Source organism: Hemitrygon akajei, chromosome 10, assembly GCF_048418815.1.
Source record: "Hemitrygon akajei chromosome 10, sHemAka1.3, whole genome shotgun sequence".
NCBI classification, from domain to species: Eukaryota; Metazoa; Chordata; class Chondrichthyes; order Myliobatiformes; family Dasyatidae; genus Hemitrygon; species Hemitrygon akajei.
The window spans coordinates 125582768-125604418 of record NC_133133.1 but is presented as its reverse complement, the minus strand read 5'-3'; the positions used below and the strand labels follow the sequence as shown (position 1 = coordinate 125604418).

The 21651-nt window shown below is 38.6% G+C and overlaps 1 protein-coding gene across 1 annotated transcript in view; it reads left to right on the top strand.

Annotated features, from left to right (window-relative positions):
* LOC140734020 (periphilin-1-like) overlaps positions 1-21651 on the top strand; it is a 124879-nt gene that overhangs the window by 34131 nt on the left and 69097 nt on the right. The window contains exon 5 of the mRNA XM_073057599.1: positions 19359-19546. Coding sequence (XP_072913700.1) covers positions 19359-19546 — 188 coding nt within the window. The remainder of the gene's footprint in view (positions 1-19358; positions 19547-21651) is intronic.

The window sequence follows — 21651 nt, the reverse complement described above, 5'->3', positions numbered from 1 at the left end:
GGGAGTAGAGTCTTAATCTTCTGGAATGCAAAACCTCCAAATGGAAAGACAGCAAATGCTTACAGTTACAGGTCAGCTCCTAAAGATACCTCCAATTATTTTAAAGCACATCAGGAAGCACTCTCAAAATATTTTCTTTGGAAAGTTGTAGGTCCAGGTTAGAATGTCCATTATATGCACAGCAAGGAACTTTGTGCTCTCCATTCTCTTCATGGCAGAAACATTGATATACAATGGAGAATGATTGACTTGTGCTTTCCTTATGTCCACAATCATCTCTTTTGGTCTTGTTCACTTTGAGGCTCATGTTCTCACACCATTTGATTGGCCTCTCCAGCTTCTAGCTTCTTTATAATCCTTGGGTCTTCTGTTTGACTTTAGCTTCCTAAACTTTACACGTGTTCCCTTTTTCTCTGACTAAATTCACCACTTCTCTTGCCATCCAAGATTCCCTCACCTTGTCATTCTTGTCCTTTCTTCATTGCTGGAACACAGGTCCTGTACTCTTTGCAATTGGTTTTTAGATATCCTCCACATGTCTGCTGCAGACATGTCTAAAACAAATGTTTCCTGTCAATTCTTCCTAGTTCCTGCCCAAAACTCTTGCAATTTGTCCTTAATATTGTCCAGCAAGGCCCATAGTTACCCTTATTTAAATTTAGAGAAGTCATTCAAGTTTATTTTGAACTTGATTTCCCAACGAAAGGTTAGTTACCTGGCCAGGGTCATTTCCCAGTACTGGATGCAGCATGTCCCCTCCTGTAGTTGGATGGTCTACATAGTGATTTAAGAAATCACTTGATGCACCATCTGCCCTGTCTAAACGTCTTGCACTAAGGAAGTCCATATCTTTGCTGAGAAACATGGTCACCCATGAAAACAACTATTGTTTTTGTTCCTTTCCCTTCTGGTTGCTGTGGTGGTGGGTGGGGGGGGGGGGGGTGTTGTCCCATCAAAGTGACTGCACCTTTTTTATTTTTGAGTTCCCTCTATACTTTTGAGTTCTACCTTGCTCAGTGGATAAGCCCTCCATTACATCCCCATCTTAGTGTAGCTATGATATTGTCACTAGTCAATTGCAACTCACCTAACTTCCTCCTCTTTTTACCTCTCCCTATCTTCTAAAATATTGGAACCCTGGTACAGATCTTTAATGAGAACACTAAATGAGAGGAAACTTAAATTCCTGAGCCATGTTATCAGAAAGGGAAAAATAGAATGCATTACTTTACAAGGCCATATGCCTGGGAAACATGGAAGAGGAAGGCAAAGAAGAAAATATATGGACTCTGTGAAAGAAATAACAGATATCATTAACGCTGCTTGAGATCATTTGATGTGGAAAGCCATGATCACCCAAGCGTGTAATGCGCAAAGCACATAAGAAGAAGTCGGGTGGGGGTTCACACAGGAAGTGTTGGGGACATTGGGCACAAAATAACCAAATCTGCATTTAAAGTGGATACCTACCCTTCCTGCAACAGGCCTTAGGCTTCTTTCTTTATTTCCAGTATTTGGTATTGGGATTGATTTAATATTGTCCCATGTACCGAGATCCAGTGAAAAGCTTCTCTTGCATTCTGTTCATACAGATTACCAGGTACTTTGAGGTACAAGAAGGGAAAACAATAACAGAAAGCAGGATAAAGTGTAGCAGCCACAGAGAGTGCAGTGCAGGTGAACAATAAAGTGCAAGATTATAATGGGGTAGATTGTGATGTCATCAGAGCAGCTTATATTGGGGGGGCTGGTTTCCATGACGATCTGAGCCGTTTCCACAATACTCTTGCATTTTCTTGTTGCACGCACAGCATCATAATGAGGCAGATTGTGATGCCATCAGTGCATCTTATTTTTCTTGAGGACTGTTAAATATTTTGATAACTGCCGGACAGGAGCTGTCCACTGTCGAAGAGGGGAGTATCTTCTGACTTTGTGTCGACAGTATTGTTTGAAATTCGACTGTTTTCCCTTGGAACATCCTAATGAACCGCTGTAAACTCTCTGCACTGCTACTCCTCGGCTTGTCGGCTGTTGGGCCCACAGGAAGACACGGCTATGCTGGAGCTTTTGGAAAGCATCAAGTTGGAAGTCACCGGGACCGGATGAAATGTACCCCAGTCTACTGTGGGAGGTGAGGGAGGAGATTGCTGAGCCTCTGGTGATGATCTTTGCATCATCAATGGAGACGGGAGAGGTTCCAGAGGATTGGAGGGTTGCGGATGTTGTTCCTTTATTCAAGAATGGGAGTAGAGATAGCCCAGGAAATTATAGACCAGTGAGTCTTACTTCAGTTGTTGGTAAGTTGATGGAGAAGATCCTGAAAGGCAGGATTTATGAACATTTGGAGAGGTATAATAGGAATAGTCACGCGTGGCTTTGTCAAGGGCAGGTTGTGCCTTATGAGCCTGATTGAATTTTTTGAGGATGTGATAAAACACATTGATGAAGGAAGAGCATTGCTTTGTGGATCCAGAACTGGCTTGCCCACAGAAGGCAAAGAGTGGTTGTAGATGGGTAATATTCTGCATGGAGGTCGGTCACCAGTGGAGTGCCTCAGTGATCTGTTTTGGGACCCTTACTCTTCATGATTTTTATAAATGACCTGGATGAGGAAGTGGAGGGATGGGTTAGTAAGTTTGCTGATGACACAAAGGTTGGAGGTGTTGTGGATAGTGTGGAGGGCTGTCGGAGGTTATTGCGGGACATTGATAGGATGCAAAACTGGGCTGAGAAGTGTCAGATGGATTTCAACCCAGATAAGTGTGAGGTGGTTCACTTTGGTAGGTCAAATATGATGGCAGAATGAAGTATTAATGGTAGACTTGGCAGTGTGGAGGATCAGAGGGATCTTGGGGTCCGAGTCCCTCGGACACTCAAAGCAGCTGCACAGGATGACTCTGGTTAAGAAGGCGTATGGTGTATTGGCCTTCATCATTCGTGGAATTGAATTTAGGAGCCGAGAGGTAATGTTGCAGCAATATAGGACCCTGGTCAAACCCCACTTGGAGTACTGTGCTCAGTTCTGGTCGCCTCACTACAGGAAGGATGTGGAAGCCATAGAAAGGGTGCAGAGGAGATTTACAAGGATGTTGCCTGGATTGGGGAGCATGCCTTATGAGAGTAGGTTGAGTGAACTCGGCCTTTTCTCCTTGGAGCGACGGAGGATGAGAGGTGACCTGATAGACATGTATAAGATGATGAGAGGCATTGATCATGTGGATAGTCAGAGGCTTTTTCCCAGGGCTGAAATGATTACCACAAGAAGGCAGAAGTTTAAGGTGCTGGGGAGTAGGTACAGAGGAGATGTCAGGGGTAAGTTTTTTATTCAGAGAGTGGTGAGTGCATGGAATGGGCTGCCAGCAACTGTGGTGGAGGCAGACACAATGGGATCTTTTAAGAGACTTTTGGATAGGTACGTGGAGCTTAGAAAAGTAGAGGGCTTATAGGTAAGCCTAGTAATTTCTGAGCTAGGGACACGTTTGGCACAACTTTGTGGGCCGAAAGGCCTGTATTGTGCTGTAGGTTTTTTTTATGTTTCTAACATTAAGCCTCCAGTCTTCTCACTGTCTCAATCAAATCTCTGTTATGGCCGCATCATCATAATTCCATGTAGTGATGTATGAACTAAGTTCATGATGCTTGCCCTTAAAGCTTCCAGCATTAAAATAAACAAGCTTTAATTGATCTGTCCCATCATGTTTAATACCTTGCTCCTGCCTGTCTTTCCTTACAGACCTGTCATGATATTTACATTCTTCTCAATCTGTCCACTAACTGACATAGTGGTTTGGTCAACCCCGTCAAACAACTTCAAACTTTCCTGATCAGTGCGAGCAGACCTCCCAGCCAGTAATTCTGGTTCGTCCCTGTCCCAGAAAAGGTTCCATTGATCCAACAACTTTAAACCTGTCCACAGCCATGAATGCATCTGAATTCATATCTATATAGGCCAGACTTCTAGTTAATGACTATCTACAGTTTTCAGTCCTGTCGCCAATCTCTTCATTCCTCTGATACCCAAAAATCTAACAATCACTTTTTTTTCCAATGTAAATGGTGCTAGAATCTCCACAGCCCTCGGGCAAAAACTTCTAAATGTTCAACTTCTGAGTAATTTCTCCTCATTTCATTCTTTAATGACTTATCCTTTATTTTGTGACTCTAAGCACTAGTTCTGGATTCCCTCAAAAAGGAAAGGTTTTCATGTATCTGGAGAGCCCTGTAAGAATTTTGCACAGTTCACTGGGGCAATCTCATTTTTCTGTAGTGTAAAGAGTAGCCAGGCTTACTTTATTTCTCCTGGTACAGTAATCTTGCCATCTTGGATCTACTCTGAGACTTCACTGCATTCTTTGTTTTAAAAAAAGGGTGTTTTCTTTAAATAAGTAGACAAAAATATACACAGAACTCTGGGTTGAGGTCTCACAAAAGTCCCCTTGTCATTTATGTCTTACTCTGACATTGCTGACATTTGTCAGACTTGCCCTTTCAGCTAAATTTTGCTGTCTAAGATTGTTAATAGTGGGAACTTTAACATTGTGTGCTTTCCACAGATTATAAGCTATCAGTTTGAAGGTTGAAATGAACAACAGTTTCTAAACCAGGTAGTGAAAGTCGGAATAAATGAATTCAGTTTTAAATTGGGTAGAGATACAAAATAAAAAGTAAATAATAAGGGAGATAATGTTTTTAAAAAGGCATTAAAAGATATTTTGTAAGGTCAGTAATTTATTTTTGAAGTAATGATACTCCTTGTCTATAGAAGTTAGTTTTCAGTGCCAGAAGTTGTTCTGCTATGAAGGCTTAACACACTTGTTTAAAACGGAAGAGTGGATTGAAATGGTCAAACCATGAATAGGTGAATGAAGGCAAATCAAATGCAGACTGAGAAATAAAGCTGGAGAAAGAGTGATAGACAACTGGGACAAATGCAAAAGTAGTTTTAAAATATTATATACTTCTGCAGAGGATAATTTATTGCTGTCAGAATTGAGACCCCACACCTCAATTTAGTGATGGATTGACTATTAACAATGAAGAAAACAACAGCTACAGTCTCTTGGCTTGTCATTCGCCTCCGTTTAGGTAAATGCTTTGGGTACGGATTCACTTCACTTTTTTATGCCTTTTCCTGACAAATTTGTGAATATAAACCTAACAATTCAAATCATTTTGTGGCTTATAAACATTCCTTTTTAAGCTGCTTTGTCACTTATTGCTGGTATCAAGATGTAATATGCAGCACATCCAAGCTGGTCTTCATTTAATTTTATGGGAACCCATAACTCTAAATGAGAGTACCTTCAACAACAGTTCCAATTTCATTGTCAATCATCTGAATGGCCTTCAGAAGTAAACTGTTGATTTAGTACAGCTTGTGAATTGAGTCAGTCTTGTCTAATGGATTGAATTGGGTCAGTCTTACCCGAAATATTGCATAGGAGCTTTATGCTGGCAGCAGCTTGCTTTTGATGCATTATCGTTAGGTTTAAACATGGGTATTAGAGTTCAAAGATTAGTATCCCAACCAAGTGCTTTGACTCAAGCTTTCCCAGTAAAGCCACCTCTGATAACTGACAAACAAGATAAAATCTACAGATGCTGGAAATCCAAGCAATATGCACAAAATGCTGGAGGAGCTCAGCAGGCCTGGCACCATCTGTGGAAAAAAAGGTACAGTCGACATTTTGGGTCGAAACCCTTCCCCCATCCGTGGATGTGCTCGACCTGCTGAGTTCCTCCAGAAATAAATAGTATTCACTTTTTAAGTAAAATTAATTATTGCCACACTATTCATGTTACTAGCATTTTCTGGACATTCACAGATCTTTTATAGAAAGTAAGCAGATTTGAGAATTTATTTATTTGAACTTTATTTCTTATAAAGGAATCAAGGCAAGGAAATGTGTTGATGGTGGTAACAGATAGCATGTGGAAATTGTAATTTTAAAAGTTCTCCTCTCCATTATCATCAACTTCAACAGCAAATGTGAGAAATGTGTCACTCAGACGATTTAATTAGTTGTGTATGTTAGTTACCCTTGTGTTGTTATTGCTCACCTTTCTCTAGTATCCTTTCTATTTTTTTCTCTTCCCACAGCTCAAAGTCCACTAATCTAATGACAGTCTTTTCAACGTTTTGTTGGTTTGCTGATAAGTGTTAAATCATTTTCCTCAAGCTTTGGCCATTCCTCTTCAAATCTTGTGTCAACTTGTAGATGATGTTAGAGCAGAATCTGACCACACAGTCGTGAGCGTATAGGGAACAGGAGATTTTGGAAAATCAGTGCTGAGAATAGTTGTGACCGAGGTGTTGCTGCTTATCCTTACTGATTGCAGTCTGTTGGTAAGGAAGTTGATCCAGTTACAGAGTTTGGTAATTGGACTTTAGACGAGACAGCACAGAAACCGACTTCCACCTTACCATTGTATACCCATCTCGATACTAATTGCATTTCCTAAAGCTTGGTCTCTTACTCCTGTGATTTGATTATTCAAGTGTTCATTTAAAAACTTAAATGTTGTGGGAATCTGTACCACAAAATTAGTAAACTGAGCCCTACAGCACCCGTTTGATCACACACTTTCAATCACCAAAGTAACCCTCAAGGGACACATTCTTCTGATTATATCATTACTTGACTTGGCATTCATGATGCATTCCCAAGCAATGACCACTAAAAGGTGTACAAAAGTGAGAAAGATTGGCTGGTTGAGTTGTGTTGCAACAGCAACCTTGCAGTCAACATCAGTAAAACCAAGGAATTGACGGTGGACTTCAGGAAATGGAAGTCAAAAGAGCACACCATTCCTCATTGAGGAGTTAGCAGTGTAAAGGCTGAGCAGTTTCAAGCTCTTGGGTGTCAAAATCTTCGAAGATCTATCTTGGATCCAACATATTGATGCAATTATGAAGAAAGCATGTCAGTGGCTTTATTTCATGAGGATTTGAGGAGATTAGATATGTCACTAAAGATTCTAGCATATTTATACAGATTCACCATGGAGAGCATTCTAACTGGTTACATCACTCTATGGTATGGATAGGTCACTGCACAGGATTGGAAAAAGCTGTAGAGTTGCAAATTTAGCCAGCACTAGCCTCCCTAGCATCAAAGACATCTTCAAAAAGCAAGGCCTCAAAAAGGCAGCATCCATTATTAAAGACACATATCACTCCAGACATGCTTTCTTCGTATTGCTACCAGCAAAAAGGAGGTACAGGTGCCTGGAGCCACACACTCAAAGTTTAAGGAACAGCTTCTGCTCTGCAATCAGATCTCTAAATAGACAACCCATGGACACTGTCTCACTATTTTTACTATATTTTGCACTACTTATTTAATATACAGTTGCATTTTCATTTTTCATTTTTAGAATCTTTTTATTGATACATAATCTTCTACAGCTATAAAATGATACAAAAGTTCAACAAGTTGATATATATACAATTAATAAAGATGAAGAAAAAAACTTATTAAAAAAAGATAATATATAATGAGAAAAAAAATTTATAAAGAAAAGAAGGAAAAAAGAGAACCCCAACTTACTAAAAAAAAAAGAAACCCCACTAACTACAAGAGAAAAAAAGAGAAAAAAAAACCCCATTAGGAATCAACTCCCGGACTAATATGACTTACCATCATCTATATATAAAAAAGAATCATCAACTGCCAGTTCATGTTTATATAAAATAAAATTGGAAGGAAGCCATATAAAATAATTGAAATTAAATGATAATATTTGGCAAAAGAGTCCCATCTTCTCTCAAAATCAAATCGAGGATCAAAAGTTCTACTTCTGATTTTTTCCAAACTAAGACATAACATTACTTGTTATGTACCATTGAATTAATATAGGGACAGAGGTACCTTTCCATTTTAACAAAATGGCCCTACTTGCCAACAATGTAACAAATGCAACTACATGTTGATCTGAAGATGAAATACCCTGAATATGATGCGGAACCATTCCAAATAGAACAGTCAATGTATTAGGTTGAAAATTAATTTTCAGAGCTTTAGAAATTGTAGAAAATAAGTATTTCCAAAAAGATTTTAATGAAGGACATGACCAGAACATATGAGACAAAGTGGCTACTTCAGTTTTACACCTATGGCAGTAATTGTCTATGTTAGGAAATATTTTAGATAGTCTCTCCTTTGTTAAATAATAACGGTGAACAATTTTAAATTGAATTAAACAGTGATTGGCACATATCGAAGAAGAATTGACCATTTTCAGAACTCGCAACCAATCTTCGTTAACAAAGATAATATTAAGTTCTCTCTCCCAATCTTGTTTAATCTTTAGTGAGAGGTTATCTTTTTGTAGTAAAAATAAATTATAAATTCTACCAATAGAACCTCTTAATAAAGGATCCACATTCAAAATAATATCCAACAGATCAGATTCTTGCAAATATGGAAACTTAGATAAGTATTATTGTAAAAAATGTCTAACCGGAACAGTTGCAAGAAAAAGTTTGAACTCTGTGCAATTACCTTTTTTTCTGCATTAATTACTCATAAAATGTAGTCTGATCTTCATCTTAGTCACAATAATAGACAAACACTATCTAACTAAACTAATAACACATAAACAATTGTACTTTTCTTTATTGAACACATTGTTTAATCATTCACAGTTCAATCAGGAAAAAGTATGAGAACCCCTATATATAATAACTGGTAGAACCTCCTTTAGCAGTAATAACCTCCACCAAATGTTTCCTGTAGCTGCTGATCAGACTTGCATGGTGGCGAGAGGAATTTTAGACCATTCCTCATGAAACTGTTTCAGTACATCAATATTTCTGGGATACCTTGCACAAACAGCCCTCTTCAGGTCTTGCCACAACATCTCAATTGGGTTAAGGTCTAGACTTCGACTTGGCCATTCCAAAACATGAATTTTCTTTTTAAACCATTCTGTTGTAGATTTGTGTTTCGGATCATTTCTTGTTGCATCATCCAACTTTTTTTAAGCTTCAGGTGACATCTAACTTCTATTAAGCATTCAGGCTATCCTGACATTCTGCTGTAAAATGTCTTAATACAATTTTGAAGTCATTAAGTCATCCAGGTCCTGAAGCAGCAAAGCAGCTCCAAACCATGATTCTCTTTCCACCATACTTCACAGTTGGGATGAGGTGTTGGTGCCCAAACATAGTGGTGTGCATTTATGCCAAAAAGTTTAACTTCTGTCTCCTCTGCCCACAGAACATTGTCCCAGAAGCATTGCAGAATGTCCACGTGGTCTTTTGCAAACTTGAGACTTGCAGCAATGTTTTTTGTAGAGCAGTGGTTTCTTCCGTGGTGTCCTTCCATTCTTGTTCAGTGTTTTTCCTATAGTGGACACATGAACAAAGACTTTAGCATGTTCAAGAGATTTCTGCAGGTCTTTTGCTGTTACCCTTGGGTTCTTTTTCACTTCTTTCAGCATCGCTTTTGGTGTGATATTTGCAGGATACCCACTCCTAGGGAGTGTAGCAACAGTACTGAAATTCCTCCATTTGTAAACAATTCTCTTATGGTGGACTATTTATATTTGTGTGTGTGTGTCTCTCTCTCTCATATATCAAATGTATGTCATTGTCTCCCTTTTCTCATCCTGCAGTTTCACTAGTCCAGAAATATATTTATGGTAATGAGCTGCAATTTAAAAAAGGGTTTGAATACAGAAGTGAAGAGATATGTGAAGTGCATTTGAGTCCTGGTTCGGAATGGTGTGGGCTTTTTGATCATTGTGCCTAAAGAAGAATATTGGAGTGTTGAATTTCGCAATCAGAAGCAGCTTTATTTTCACTGACGTATGTCATGAAAATTGTTTTTTGGCAGCAGTACAGTGCAAGACAAAATATACTGTAATCCTAAGAAAGACACACACACACACTCACACTCACACTCTCTCTCTCTCCCTCTCCCTCTCCCTCTCCCTCTCCCCCTCCCCCTCCCCCCCCTCCCCCTCTCCCCCTCTCCCCCTCTCCCTCTCTCGATTCATTGTCTCTTCCGAAATCTGATAGCTAAAATGTTGAGTGTGTGAGCCGTCGGGCTCCTTTATCTCTTCTTTGATTGCAGCGATGAGAAAGTGGCAAGTCCTGGGTGGTGGGGTGCTTAATGATGGATACTGTGTTTTTTGAGGCTTCACTTTTTGACGATTTGGGCAAGTATACACTTACTAGATTTTTTCCTGAAAAAATACATTACATATACTCTTACAAATTTAAAAACATAGGTGATTTCCTTTGCAGATACAAGTTTGAGAGAAGATTTTTGTCTGGTAGATTCCAGAAGGTTGAGGTTGTCTCCTCAAAACAGGTGTGTCTAGAACTACCTTAGCTGAAGTTTTTTGTATTTTCAGAGCAGGATGGTAGAATTTGAGATAGAAAGGAAATGAGGATTGGATGGGAACATTCTGTTCCTTGAATTCTTTTTAGCGATGTGTGTGTTTGTGCATCCAAGTTGTGAGAGTTATGCTTTATGGCAATGTAAGTTGTGTTAGGTTCCAGATGTCACCTTGATAAATTTTGTCAATGTGTTCCACTGTAGGGAAAATCAGTCTGGAATGCCACTTAAAAGATGGTAAGGTGGCATTAGCTTATGTAGCTTATTTTACTTGGTTTTGTCTGCAAGGATGCTGATATTGTGACTCATCATTGGAGACCTGACATCAGCTAATGTGGGAGTGTACAATTGAAGGATTTATAGTTGGGACCGTAACAGTTTGTCATGTATGGTAGCGTGTGGGTCCCTTCACATGTATTGTAATTTTCACGGTTGGTGATCTCTGACAGTGCCTCTGAGAAGTAATAGAATGAATAGGAGCAGTAATATTTAGTAGTATTTCAATTTGCAGTTGTCCAAAACCAAAATACTGCAGTTAAAATAAAAATAAAAATGCTGGAATTGCTCAGCAGTTTTGTGTACTGCAAATTCAAAAGCAGAGTTAACATTGCAAGCTGATAACTTTATCAGACTGGATGAATAACATCAGCCCTAAAACTTTCATTCTCCACTTGCTGCCTGACATGCTCAGTATTTGCAGTGTCTTGTTTTATATCTGGTTATCTTCAAAATAGTGGCATGTATATTTATAAGAGTAGATATCAATTATTAATAGTTACTGGTAACTATTTACCAAATTCTGTAATCTTTAATATTTTCCCTGATGGAGATACGTCAATAGTACACATTTTTAACATGGCTACCTTTCAGACAGAGCTACTGACGTATTTAGCAAACCACAAACAAAATAATTTACTATATTGATGAATTTAATTTAACTAATTGATCATTTGTGACATAACAAAATATTAATCAAAATATTTAATAACTTGTAAGTTTCTAAATTGATTATTAAAATAGAAACTCGCAGTAGTAAATTTGAGCTGGTATGGAGAGCCGTCCCTTCAACTAAGGTTGAAAAGAAATGTTAACAAGTTTAAAGAGATTTGAAGTAAATCATAATTATTAACTCACAACTGGGAAATGTTAAGCATTAAGAGGGAGATGGAGGTGGGGGGGGGGGGAGAGAAATTTCAATACAAATTACTCACAATTTTCCCCTCCTGCAAGTCCTCATTAATTGTAATTGCATAACTTATAATGTAAGTTTTAGGTATAAAGTGTTTTCCATTATAATGTGTTCATAATCTTACCTTCAACAACATTTCTTTCTTATTTTATGTTGAAGAACAGCAAATGTAACAGCATATGTCTGTAATAATAAACCTGAAGAAGTGCATACACGACTTGAGTTTATCAGAGCTTAAATCAGAAAGTAATCTTTATGGTTTTTAAGACACTGAAGGGAAACTTAACCCACTTTCTATTTAACACAGTCTTAAATTTCTAAGAGGGAAAGTGGCTGAAATCTGCCATTTTACTTATGGAGATTTTTATTGTCAGGTTATTAGCATTTTTAATGTAGCTCATTAATGCCAGTTTTTTTCACAGTTATTTATGATGTGCAGATCACAAGGGACAAATGCATGATTGATAACATAAACAAACCTTTAATCATAAAATACAGGTATTCTAAAACATTAATTATATGATCTTCTGTTAATAAAATTATATAAATAGAGGGAAAAATCATAAATATAAATCTATATACTACTTAAACTTTCATGCTTCGCTTGTCTGTTTGTGACCTTCAGTTAGCCCAAACGGTGCATTACAGTGGCATTTTTTTTTTACTAAATCGACTTAAAATGTGCTTACTTACAGAATACATGCAAAGTTCAGGGTTATATATTCGTATAAAATTGCTCACTCGTCAATCAACAGGCCCCACTTTCCACAACCCGAGCCGATTCCAGCTTTCATGGAAACCGCGATGCAACACCACGACGCATGCACATGGCCAGCCTCAGCAGCGCCTCACGATGCTCACAGCAGCGACACCAACCACAGCAAAAGGGCAGGGCTATCATGTCCATTTAGGAGAGCACCAACCACATCATCCAGAAAAATTAGCATCCTGGAGGCTTTGGTGTTACTGCTTCGTATCTTCTATCCAGTATTAGGGTAAAAAAATATGGACAGCCTAATTATGCCGCATGGAAAGAGAAGGGGGACATTATGGTCAAGAGATGACGCCAAATGTCGTCGAGAAGTGGCAAAGAGAGGGAGAGAACAAGAATCGGATGTGGCCAGTGCCGCACGGCTCCAGGATCGAAGAGTCAGGACAAAAAGAGAAGAAAAGTCGAGGAAGAGAGTCATGCACGTCTCCAAAATGACAACAATAGGCACAGAAGGAGGAGAGAACAAGAATCGGATCAGGCCAGGGCTGCACAGCTCCAGGATTAGAGAGAAAGAACAAATGGTGGGAGAGATGATGAGACGAAGGATAAAAGGGCTGTGTGTCTCCAGAATGACAAAAACAGGCAGAGAAGGAGGAGAAAGGAAGAGACAGACTATATTTGTCTTGCTAAGCATCTTTCTTCTTTAATAAACTGAGTTTTTTATCTTTAATTTTCAAAGCACATCACATCAGACTGTACTACCTTTCTTTCAAAGGGTGGCCCAACGGGTCACCCGGTTGTCTAGTAGAGCTATAAATCTCTTTGAAATAATATGATTATCTACACTCTACATATGAGTGTAGAGTTCAAAATAAAATGCAGGGCATTTATATAAAAATGCACTACATTCTTCAGAATTGCCATTGATCCTGCTTATAGTGGAGGTATTGGAAAAGATATCAAGAAGAAGTATATACATTAGGTGGGGGGGTGGAGGGGAGCTAAAGTTTGTAAGAGTGTGTGTCCAAATTAGCAATAATCTTCTAAAAATCCTCATGTGCCATGGTAATTTTGATTTGAGATTATCAATTATTAACAAATTAGTAACAATTATGGACTTCTTTAAGGAAAATGGATGAATTTTGTTGCTTAATATCTCTATAGAAGATATAGAATCTCTCTTGGAATTTTCCTTCACCTTGTCTGCTAGAGTAACCTCATGCCTGCTTTTAGTTCTCCTGATTTCCTTAAGTCCTGATGAAGGGTCTTGACCTGAACTGTTGACTTTTAATTCATTTCCATGGATGCTGCCTGACCTGCTGAGTTTTTTTTCCAGTATTTTGTATGTTACTCAACATTACCAAGTTAACCAGTTCTTCACATATTTCGTTACCCCCTACAAAATCAAGCAATAATGGCTAGCCTAGTTGATGATGTAACATCAGCACTCTCATCAAAACAAATGAAAAGAAAATTATATGATCTATAATCTTTTATCAGTTCTGCTATGTTTGTTCTAAATATTAATATTTTATCTTTTATTGTTTTTGATCACTGGGCAAATCTTTAATGTACTGAATACTTTTTTTCCTTTTCTGGAAAAACAGTCAAAAAGGAAAGGTGCATACTCTAGCTACAACATGTTCTCCATCACCGAGAGCTTTTCCATGTTGGGTAATAGTATTTGAAACCTCAAAACTAGCAGCAACTAAGTTGGAGCTACCTGAAATAAATGTCATCAAAATATTTGACTTTTTTAAAAATTGTTGATTTCTGGAGAAATATGTTCGGTTTGTTCTTGCTCACTTTACCTCGGTCATTTATGTAGAGTTTCATAAAAATTGAAAGTCTCTGCTGCTTTTATCAATTGTATGCTTTTGTGTCTTTGATGGTGTATCTGTTATTCAGAACAGTCTAATACATTTAAATACTATTTTCAAATACACTATTTAATTTTTTTTAAATTATCAACTTTTAAATTACCATTAAACTCTGGCAATACAGTTTTCCTAATAAAAAATTATTACAAAAAATCCATGGAAGCGTTAAACTTATACAATATTTACCATTATTATCACTGAATATCCAGTATTCACTCACAAACAACATAGGAAGAAATATAAGCAGAGTGAAGCCAATGCCAATAGGCCCAACTTTTTACTATACAAATACTCATGTGTACAGCAGGTCTTCAGGGATTTCACATGTTTCTGTAACCAGTGTGAGATGTTCCCTGTGAAAACATCTCACTGCTCACAGGTTGTGTAAAAAAAAAAAAATCATTCATTGCTTTGGCAGTAAAGATAGTCACCATATGTCTTTTTATTATGGTAGGTTTAAAGAATCAAGGAGCTACACTGCATGCCACTTTACATCTTGGGCAGACATGCCATAAGTTTGCCACACTTGAGAGAAAGTTTCAAAATATTCAACAGAGCAAATGAACTAACAGCTTTGTCTTCTATATTACTGAGATAAAATAGTGTAGATTTTGGGAGATTGTAATGAAGTTTAAACAGATTCCAAATTTGGAAGAATTCTGTTCTCTTTACTTAATGTATGTAATCTTAGTTTTGCAAAAAGAGAATCCAAAGCTTGGGCCTTCCCTATTGAGGCATTCATTGTTTCTGAGGAAATTCTGGTATGTTTTCTTCCATGACACTACATGGAAGTTTATTCTACGATATGGTATTTGTAAATGAAAATTTACTTGCTGCCTGTTAGGCTGCTGGCATTTAGGGCAAGAATGAAGATGTTCATTTTTGGCAATTTTCAGGACTTTCTTCATAGTGTCAGTAGCTTCCTCTTGGTTTTCACTACTGTCAGTCATGCAAGATGTAGAAGGATTGTTCAGTGCTGTTTCCGTAACAATTTTGTTTTACCAGCCAGGGTTGCTGGCCCTGAGCTGAACCCTAGAACCTGGAGGACTGGTGGACCGGCCTCTACTCTTTGACCTGTTGGTGTGGGTGACCCCAGCAAGAGCTAAAGCATAAAATGCTGATTCTAGCCAACATAGCTTTTTGGGTCATTGAGGCACGCAAGTCTCCAAACCTTCCAACATACAGGTTTTTGGGATGTGTGAAGAAACAAGAGCAATCGGTTTACTTTTAGTAATTAATAAATTAAGGGTGACAAAATGGTGCAGATAGAGGAGCTGGTATTTGCCAGCTCCAGTGACCTGAGGTCAATCATCACCTTAGGGTGCTCTCTCTGGAGATTGCATATTCTCCCTTTGACCACATGGATTTCTTCTGATTGCTCTTGTTTCTTCACACATCCCAAAAACCTGTATGTTGGTAGGTAAATTGTTCTTCATGTAATGTTGAGTTGTAGAATCTGGGGGGGAATTCATGGGAATAAGAAAAAATGCAGTTAATGTAGGATTAGCGTAAATGGTTAATAATTGGCTTGAGCCCACTAGACCAAAAGGCCAGTTTCTGTACTATATCTCCTTATGATTCTGTGTTCCAAGTTGATAGCTGTTCAGTATTTTGGTTGTCAAATTTGCTTACACTTCAAAGAATCATTCAGGTATCACCCTGGTAAATGTAACTCTGGCATCATTTTATGTTAGCTACACTCTACACTCATATGTTAGCCAAAATTGACTATAAAGTGCTGTGGATACAGCTGAAGTACTATTATAACTTGTGCATTAAATTTCCTTTGTCACCTTTGTCTTTTTGCCTCCTTTATGCACATGTTCCATGATTTCTGATTCACTACATTCTTCCCATCCTCTATTTCGCGTGGCCAAGTGGTTAAGGCGTTAGTCTAGTGATCTGAAGGTCGTTAGATCGAGCATCAGCTAAGGTGGCGTGTTGTGTCCTTGAGCAAGGCACTTAACCACACATTGCTCCGCGATGACACCGGTGCCAAGCTGTATCGGCCCTTGCCCTTCCCTTGAACAACATCGGTGGCATGGAGAGGGGAGCATGGGCAACTGCCAGTCTCCCATACAACCCTGCCCAGGCCTGCACCCTGGAAACTTTCCAAGGCGCAAATCCATGGTCTCTCAAGACTAACGGATGCTTATATCTATTCTATTTCCCTTAATATTTCAGTTAACAGAAGCCTAACAATCAGAAATAAAAAATTAGCTATGGGTATCACTTTGATTGCTATTTGCAGGAAGGCAGTCCAAACTACTTTTTGCACGGTGTTGTTCTGCATTTGTTCCCTAACATGAGGTTTACCTCAGATATTTGAACCATTCCCCTTTGTTGTGGGCTCCCCTCAAATTAACTTCTTTCTGATCCAGGATCTTAACGCAGAACGTTATATTTTGCTTTCACAAATGTTGCTTAAGCTCCTGAGTTCTTTAAGCATTTTTATTTTGTTTCAGATTCCAGCATCTGAGTATTTTTTGCCTTGATTTCTTTCTACTCGTTTGATGAGTTCTGCTTATTCTTAAACACTGTTAAATCATCCTGTAATCTTCAAAGTTATTGGGGGCACACATGATGTGTACAAGTAATCCTTTGTTTTGAAAACCAAGCTTCATCCTGGTAAATTAGTCCTCCACATTCTTCTAGACTAATATGTCTCTTCAGGGGTAGTAATTACTTCTCAGAGTACTCTTAAGTATTTTGTGACTTCAGGGTTTTGTGTAACCGAAATAGCTCATGCTTCATGTATCATAGTGCTCTCATAAGAGGATTTAGATAATCATTTGCTAAGTGAAAACCGTCGTGGAAACAGGATGGACAGGATCAAGTAATATTCACTTATAAAATGCACGTTGCCACTGTTGGAGATGTAGAGCACTACAGCACAGAAATAGGTCCTTTGTCTGGACTCTTGTTATACACCAGAGTTATACACCATTACCTTGCAGCTATTGAACTCAACCCCCAAATGAAGGCCAACACATCGTATGCCTTCTTAACCACTCTGTCAATTTGCACTGAAACTTTGAGGGATCTATGGACTTGGACCCCAAAATCTGTTTCTCCACACTGCTTAGAGTAGTGCCCTTAAGTTTGTCATCTGCCTTCAAGTTCGAGCTTCTGAAATATATTACTTAACACTTTTCAGGATTGAACTCCATCTGCCACTTCTTAACCCAGCTCTTCATCCTGTCTCTGTCCCATTGTAACTTACGACAACCTTTTACAGTATACGCACCACAATATTGTAGCGGTTAGTACCATGCTATTACAGCTCAAGGCATTCTGGACTTCAGAGTTCAATTCCAGCGAGGTCTGTAAGGAGTTTGTGTGTTCTCCCCATGAACCATGTGGGTTTCCTCTGGATGCTCCAGTTTCCTCCCACAGTCCAAAGACATACCAAATAGTAGGTTAATTGGTCATTGTAAACTGCCCTGTGATTAGTCTAGTGTTAAATAGTGTGTTGCTGAGGGGAGTGTGGCTTGTTAGGCCAGAAGGGCCTGTTCCCCACTGTATCTCAAAATAAATGAATAAACAAATAGACAAATGCCACCAACCTTCATGTTACTTGCAAATTTGCTAATGTACCTATCTACTTCCTCATCTAAGTCATATAAAAATCCAAAGTCCAGTGGCCCCAGAACAGATCCCTATGGAACACCACTAGTCACTGAATATGTTATATCTACAACCAACATCTACCTTCTATGGGGTAGCTAATTTCAAATCCATACGAACAAGTTTCCATGGATTCCGTGCCTCATGACATTCTAGATGAGCCTTCCATGGGGAACCTTGTCAGACTCCTTAGAGTAAAATCCATATACACTCCAATCACCACTCTACCTTCATTGGTTTATTTTGTCATTTCTTCAAAAAATTAAATCAGGCTCATGAGGCATAACCTGCCCTTCATAAAGCTCTGCTGACTAACCCTAATATGCTTCTCCAAATGTTTGTAAATCCTGTCTCAAAGTGCCCACCAGCATAATGCTCACTGGTCTATAATTCTCAAGATTGTCCCCATTCCACTTTCTGCGAACAAAGGAACAATATTTATCATCCTTTCGTCTTCTAGTTCTGCTTCTGTGGCCAGTGTGGACAGATTGTCAACACCCCAGCAATCTCTTCCCTTGCTTCTTGTAATAACCTGGGATATATTCCGTCCATCCTCGGGGACTTGCCTACCTCAATGATTTTTAACCTTGACGTGCTCTATCACATTAGACTGTTGTATGCTGACTTCATGTTTGTCATGGTCCCTCTCGTTGGTGAACATTGAAGCAGAGTATTCATTAAGGACCTCCCATACTTCCTCTGACTTCAGGCACATTTCTCCCTTTATCCCTGAGTGGTCCTACATTCACTCTAGTCATCCTCTGTACTTCACATACATGCAGAATACCTTGGGGATATTCTTTGCTCCTATTTTCAAAGGTCTTCTCGTGTCCCTTACACTCTCTCCTAAGCCTCTTTTTAAGCCCCTTCCTGCCTACCTTGTAATTCTCAAGATCCTTGTCTAATTTTTGCTTCCTAAATCTTAAGTATGCTTTTTTCCTTTTGACTGAATATTCCACCTCACTTGTCAACCATAGTTCCTTCATCTGACCATCCTTTCCCTGCCTCAAAGAGATAAATCCAGCCAGAAGCCCATGCAAGTTCTCCTCTACAACCTTCCCATTTCCACTGTGTATTTCCCTCAGAACATCTCCCAATTTATATGCTCACAAGTTCCTGCCTAATACCATTGTAATTGGCCCTCCCCCAGTTAATTACCTTCTCGTATAGTCTGCTTCTATCCTTGTCCATGGTTATGCTAAGGACCAGGGAAGTCTGGTCATTACTTTGAAATAGTTACCCATGGAGAGGTCTATCACCTGACCAGATTCATTGCCTAGTGCTAGATCCTGTAGGCCTGATCTTTAGTGGGCTTGTCCATGTACTGTGTAAAGAATCCTTCCTGGACACACCTAACAAATTCTGCCCCATCTAAACCTTTTGGAGTCAGGAGGTGCTGATCAATGTTAAGTAAGTTGAAGTTGCCCATGACAACAATACTGTTATTGCTACTCCTTTCAAAAATGCTAACTTAATAGCTCCTCAGTGTTGATACTGACTGAGGAGCTATTGGTGGTGGTGGGGGGCGGGGGGTTGTCTATAGAAAAATAGTTGTCTATAGTGACAAAGTCTTCTAAGAGAGATATTTGGTATTCCAACAGGGATAACTCAAGAAGAAGCACCTATTATTCCTCCCAATTTACAAGAGAGCGTTCACCTCATAAAAGAGAAGTTTCTTTCTACAGAGAAGAATCGCCTCATAACCGCTCTGGGTCAAGCACCAGCAGCAGAAGCTATTCCCCGGAAAAGGGCAAACAGCCACCATCCTACCAGTCCCAATTCAGTAGAAGTAAGTGTAATTAGAAAGAAAGATCACTTTCATTTGCAAAAAAAGTATTTTTAAATGAACTAGTGTAAGGCGTTTTGAATGATTTAAAAGTAAATGGAAGGTGAGTAAGATAATAAAACAGTTGCTTATGAAATAAAGTGCTATTTATGTTATTAAATTTCCAATCCTTCCACATTGCACTGCATACTCTTGAAGTTATATTTTTATTTACTTCTGTTTTTGTAAAATTGTTTACATGCTGTGTGGTTTCCTTGTATCTCTGGTGACTAACACTCAGCAGTAATGAAAGTTTGGAAAACAGTAGTACTGATCAATTATTGCTAAATGAGAAACGTTTTACTAGGGAAAGGTCTATCAATGTATTGACTTTCATACTAAATGGCATAAGTCAGCTTCTTCCATTGCATAGCATTCAGAAAATGTTGCTTTTGGTTGTTGCTCTCTTAGTCCAGATTTATGTCACCAGGTTGTTGGGTTAGTTTATGACTTGGCCCCAGAGAAAATGGCGAGAAGAATTGCAAGATATTGTCAGTGCTGTGCTGGATATCAGTCGAAACCCTTATTTTCACTTGGCAGCCCTGATGTATGTCATTTAAAACAGTAGTGTCTGACTTCGGCAGAAATGCTTCCATTGAGCAAAGGCTGATCTTCAAAAATTAACTATCTTTTTTTTCAAAAGTGGTGTTACAGCGGTAAACTAATGGGACTAATAACCCACAGAGCTGATGAACCATCATCCTATGTCTTTCTGTTCCCCCACGATCTCCTTCTCCAACTATCCATCACTCACACACTCATCCCACCGGTTCCCTTCACAGCTTCCTCTCTTTATTCTGTGCCTCACGGACGTTGCTTATCAAATCCAGCATTTATTACCTCTCTGTTTCTGATACCATTCCTGCCCTCAGCTCTCTGTCAAACCCTCCTTACCAGGACCCACCTATTACTTGCCAGCTCTTACTTCACCCTTCCTTTACCGTTTCATGCTGACTATCTCTCTCCTCTTTCTTTCCAGTCCAGATGAAGGGTCTTGACTCAAAAGATCAACTGTCTATTTCTGTCTGTCAATGCTGAGTTCCTCAGGCTAGTTTTTTGTGTTCTTTCAAGTTCCAGTGCATTCTCTTCTGTCTCATAGCATTCGTCTATTGTTATTGTCCTGTCATTACATTTTGTAAACAGTTTCCATTTTTATTGTTTAAGACAAATTCATGATATTTCATGGCACTTAGTTTTTTGTGCTGAATTGGCAAATTGATTTTGGGACATTTTTACATAATTTATTGAAACAAGGTGATAATTTTACAAAATCAAAAGCTTCATTGTCAGAGGGTTAAATCATAAGTCTTAGGAAGAGACAAAGAAGTGATTGATGTTTACTGTAATTCCTGGTCAGTTCATGTCTGTCCTAATTTCTTCTCAAAATTCCACCATAATTTTAAGAGATCTTTTGTCTCCTTTTCTGTATTTTCATATTTCTCCTGAGTACATTTTACTTTTTACTTGTCTGTAGACAATCTAATTTTATGCTTATTGCTAACCTACCTTTGAATTCTGCTTTCCCTTTCCTTGTCAAAGTCCTGTGCTGAATTCTTAAATTTTCCCATGGCTCAGGCTTATTGCTTTGTTTTGTAATGTTTATCAGCCTTTCCCTTTCCTTCTATATTTGTTTTTAACATCCAAAGCTAGGGTATTGTCTTCATAGGATATTAAACTGTATTGTGAACCAAGTACTAATTCTTTAGGAATTAATCATTGCTGGTTTACTGTCAAACTTTTTAACATGATTTCCCAATGTACCATACCTAACACATGCCTAATGCTTTGTCATACTTGGATTTAAGATTTTTTTTATAATTGGAAGTAATCAGTAGCTTTTCTGTTACATGGTTGTATGGTTATTGTACATTTTTCCTTTGCGAAATGTGTGACTTGTCTTTTCCTGAGGCTGGGAAAATTGTATCACCCACAAATTTCACTGGGTGCCCACCATTTAGTCAGGGAATAGGCAAATTACTTGAAGTATCAAAGGGGATGAGGATTGGCAATGTGTTGGGAATTTGGGAGGATATTAACTTGGGAAATGCTGTAGAATTGAATGGGGTGCG